General features: G+C 34.9%; 1 protein-coding gene across 6 annotated transcripts; it reads left to right on the top strand.

Moving 5' to 3' along the window:
- Positions 1 to 671: 671 nt before the first annotated feature.
- Positions 672 to 3,618, top strand: LOC142523437 (uncharacterized). Of its 6 annotated transcripts, none has more exons than XM_075627243.1 (9): positions 672 to 819; positions 903 to 1,078; positions 1,329 to 1,387; positions 1,495 to 1,591; positions 1,709 to 1,902; positions 2,065 to 2,186; positions 2,255 to 2,379; positions 2,445 to 2,516; positions 3,398 to 3,618. In XM_075627243.1, the coding sequence occupies exons 6-9, from the start codon at positions 2,156 to 2,158 to the stop codon at positions 3,494 to 3,496; spliced, it is 327 nt and encodes a 108-aa protein (XP_075483358.1). In that variant the 5' UTR covers positions 672 to 819; positions 903 to 1,078; positions 1,329 to 1,387; positions 1,495 to 1,591; positions 1,709 to 1,902; positions 2,065 to 2,155; the 3' UTR covers positions 3,497 to 3,618. The 6 variants fall into 6 exon arrangements, with proteins under 6 accessions (XP_075483358.1, XP_075483356.1, XP_075483357.1 ...); XM_075627241.1 differs by having other exon boundaries at positions 1,491 to 1,591; XM_075627242.1 differs by having other exon boundaries at positions 1,324 to 1,387.
- The last annotated feature ends 1,043 nt before the right edge of the window (positions 3,619 to 4,661 follow it).

The following is a 4,661-nucleotide window of genomic DNA, read 5'->3' as shown; positions in this document are numbered from 1 at the left end:
ATATAATATGTCCCAAAAATACAACTTGTTTCAGCCAAAATTCACATTTAGACAGCTTTGCATACAATTTCTCAGTTCTCAGAATCTTCAATACAGTTCTAAGAGGCCCAGCATGATCAATCATATTCTTGGAATAAATCAGAATATCATCAATAAAGATAATCACAAAGTCATCAAGATATTTCTGAAATATACGGTTCATCAAACCCATAAATACAGCTGGAGCATTCGTTAAACCAAACGGCATGACTATAAACTCATAATGGCCATACCTGGTTCTGAAAGCTGTTTTCGATATATCATAATCTCTGACTCTCAACTGATGATATCCAGATCTCATATCGATCTTGGAATAAACAGATAAACACTAGTAGAAAAATTGAATTTTACTTCGGCAGACATTACTTCGGCAATAATAAATTACGAAGTAATACATTACCAATAACTTCAGTAATAACACAAGCGAAGTAAAATAATATATTTTACTTCGGATGTTTAAAAACACGGGCTTCACTGTATTTTTTTATTATATTTTACTTCGGCATATCAATGTTGATGAAGTAAAAAATAAGGAAAATAAGTTCATACTGAAGTAAAGAGTTGAACCGATAAGTTTAATTAAAAATATGTCCACACACACTAATCACTATCTATTCCTCTCCATTCGTCGTCTAGGGTTTTTGCTCCTCCGTGTCTACTCAAATGGCGGATGATGTGCACTATTCGTCAGCCGGGAAGAGGGATTCCCGGAATGAATTTACATTGCTTCGAACGAAAGTTCTTTCGCTCTTCCCCTCCAAGTCAACTCCCTTCTCTGATGTAATTCCCTGTTTATTTCGTTTTCATATTTTTCTTTTTGAAAAATCATGTTCACTTTGTTTGCCGGTTGCTTGCATGATTAGGGAGACTCATTTGTGGTATGTTAAACCTTGTCAAGTGAGGAGCGATTCATTGTTGAGTCAGTATTGGGGTATTCTATCTCCTTGTGAGAAGTAGACTGTATTGAGAATGAGAGGAGATGAGCTGATGAAGAGTGCTCTGCTATCCCGCGCCTTGGTTCGGACAACTATAGCCAGATGTATGTTTCAATTTTTCATCCCATTGTTGGAACTCTTGTTTCGATCTCAATGTTCCAGTATTTCTTTTGTTTTTTAATGCGAGATGTGGTTTTTTGATGGAAGAGTTTCTCTCCCTCTCCCCTAATCCTGGGTCCGGCCATCGGTCCTGGTGTTGATAAGACCTTATTTTCATGGAAGAAACTTTTTCTTCTTTTATTTGATATAAACACGGAGTTCCTGATTGGATTGTTTTTTTTTTTTGTAGATCAGATTCACAAGTTAGTCCCCAATCACTGAAATTCCGAACAAACACTTGTGGAAAACCTGAGGTTGGACTGTTTATTTTATATGATATTATTATCCTCACTTTTCTAGTATCATCATGCTGTATAGCTTTCCCTGCAACCACTTGGGCTATCTATATATTGGCAGGTAGATTGGGTTCTAGCGATGGCTGTCAACCACCTCCGCTGCGTTTCAATATCTCGCACACGTCTTCTTTGGTAGCTTGTGTAGTGACCATCAATTCTCAAGTAGGTCATTATATGTTTATATCATTCTTGTTGTCGAGATCCACACACTTAATTTTAGTATTCATCACTACTGCTAAGTCAGCTGAAACGCTTTTGTTATTTTATTTTCATGTATAGATTGGTATTGATGTGGAAGAAAAGCACCGGAGTATCAAACATAGTATTTTGTCTTTTGCTAAACGATATTTCTCTGAACATGAAGTTCGATTTTTAGCTGTTATCACTGACCCGAAAGCCCAGCGCCAGGAGTTTATCAAGCTGTGGACACTCTAGGTCTTACTGACCATTAGATTGAGCTTCATGTCATCTAAGTAAGTAACTAAGTATATGTTTCTGGTCCTTCCAAAATCAAACCTGAAAATTTATGTGAAATTTCCATTCTCCGGTTGGTGATATTTCACTGATACTTGGTGCTTTTATCTATTTATTTACCTTTCATTAATTTGTTTACAACATCTCACAATCCCTCTCAGGCTTCTGAAATAGCTGTGGACTCCTTTGATGACCCCTCCAACCTTACAAGTCATTGGCAATTTTTGCTCTTGGAGTTGACGGGTTCTCATTATGCAGCGGTCTGCACTGTGTGCGACTGAAGGTACGGCTCAAATGTGAGAGACTATAAAAAATTTAAGGTAGCTAATTGATGAAAGTAATTTCTTGTAGGACAAAGAAACACTCATGTAAAGTTGACTGTGTGGAGGACAATTCCATTTTTAGAAGATGAACAGGTTTCTGGAGCATACAACTATTTAGGTGTTTATACGTGTTTATGGTTCCCCAACAACAAGGTAACGATGATGCTTGTTTTTATGTTATTTTTACTCATTTAATTAGGGTCAATGGAAATTTTTAGGTGGGTCTTGTTATTGGCAAAGGAGGTGAAACCATTAAGAACATGCAAGCAAGGACTGGCGCTCGCATTCAGGTTGGTTTTCCTTTCGGTTTATAATGCTATTATGTGGTTTGAATATCTGATAGAGCTGCTACTTCTGGTTTTCTGAAAATCATAGCTTGTGTTAGTTTCCTCATATGAAGTTGACAAGTTATTAACATGATATTAATTTACCTGTTTAATCTTAGTGATGTATCATAGCTTGTGTTAGTTTCCTCATGTGAAGTTTTAACTTGTTAAATTTGTTTAACCCCTTAATTTTTTTGAAGTGTTAACAATGTATTATGCAACTGTGTATGTTTGTTTGTGTGCCTTCCCTATTTGCCACTTGTACATGTAGAGGATTGCGGATATCTTTGCCACATCTGTCTACCTCTACGGCATGGTTGATATTGAGTCAATCTTGTGAAAAAATGATCCTTGGTTGGAGATCAAATTTTGCTGTTTATTGTTGAGTTAATTGCTTGAGATGAATTGTTGTCATTGTGATATATTTTATATTAGTGATAAAAAAGGAAATTTTGTTCCTGATTTTCATATCTTCTGTGTTGTAATCTTAAGCTTTTGTGTTTATTCTGTTTATTGCTGATATATGTTTTGGTTAAAATACTTTCTTTCATTTGTTTTATTTGGTGGGTTGTTGGTTTTATCAAGAAATTTGAAGCCCGGAAATCATATACGGGAGTATGATTCTGGATTGTAAGTAGTTGTCTTTTTTTCAAGATTCCTGTATCATTTCCAAGTGTCACAAATTCTATATGTTCTTACTTTTAAGTTGATTTTGCTTCTTGAAACAAGAAGTTGGGTTGCTTCAGATTTTGTTGGAGTTTAAGGTGATCTGGTTTTGTCTTTTATATCTGTCAATTTTTATTTGAAATAGAAGAATCTAATGTATTTTCTTTTTCAAATTTCAGTTTGCAGGATGCATCAAGAACCAATATTACACCCAATGTCAATATGACAAGGTTAGAAGTGAATGGATTGAATTTGTTTACTCCTATGTAGGTGCTTAAATGGATGGTGTATGTTGGGATAAATATTTTGTTTGTCATTGTGGATTTTTGGATATACTTTTGGTTTTGTTGATACATTTTTGGGTTATTTGTGGATTGATGAATATGTAATTGTGGATTCGTGGATCATTTTTAGATGGATAATTTATGAATTTAATTATATTAGTGTATTAAGTCATATATTGCGAAGTCTTTCTTTAACAATTACTTCATCAAAAGCGAAGATGTTTTGCGCAATTACTTCACCAAAATACAAATTATTGAAGTCTTTCGAACCACTTATTTCGTCACTAAATGTAAATTGTGAGGTAACATAATATAAAATACTTCAATAAATAGGATAAATGCTGAAGTTATAAATTATATTTACTTCAATAAATAGGATAAATTGTGAAGTTGTTTGTGACTATTACCTCACCAAAAGACATAACTACGAAGTCTTTCAGATGAATTACTTCGTCACTCAATGTAAATTGTGCAGTAAAATATTATAAACTACTTCGCTAAATAATAATTAAGACGAAGTTATATATAATATATTACTTCATTACTTACAATAATCGATGAAGTAAAACACATTTCTTACTTCGGCACCGGTCCAATTTTGGACCGGTTACCGGCCAAAGACTTCAGTATTTTCAATCATACAACTTCGGTTATTATGCGAGGTAAAAGGTACATCTATTACTTCACGTCCATATACTTCGGCACTTAGCTTCCTTATTACTTCATTGAATACGCGAAGTAAAAAGCGATTTTTCTACTAGTGAAACCCTAAAACTGATCAAATAAATCATCAATACGCGGCAAAGGATATTTATTTTTTATCGTAGCCTTGTTCAGTTGCCGATAGTCAATGCAGAGTCTCATTGATCCTTCTTTCTTTATGACAAACAACACCGGAGCGCCCCAAGGAGAAACACCAGGTCTGATGTAACCCTTGGCTAGTAAATCTTCTAACTGATCTTTCAATTCTTTCAGTTCAATCGGTGCCACTCTGTATGGAGTTTTAGAAATAGGTGTAGTACCTGGTATCAATTCAATACTGAAGTCTATTCTCGGACTGGAGGCAATCTCGGAATCTCATCTGGAAAGACATCAGCAAACTCACATACCACTGGCAAATCTGCCAATGACGGGCTCGATTTCAGTACATCTACTGAAT

Source organism: Primulina tabacum, chromosome 13, assembly GCF_025594145.1.
Source record: "Primulina tabacum isolate GXHZ01 chromosome 13, ASM2559414v2, whole genome shotgun sequence".
Classification (NCBI taxonomy): Eukaryota; Viridiplantae; Streptophyta; class Magnoliopsida; order Lamiales; family Gesneriaceae; genus Primulina; species Primulina tabacum.
This window is presented reverse-complemented; position numbering and strand designations above follow the sequence as displayed.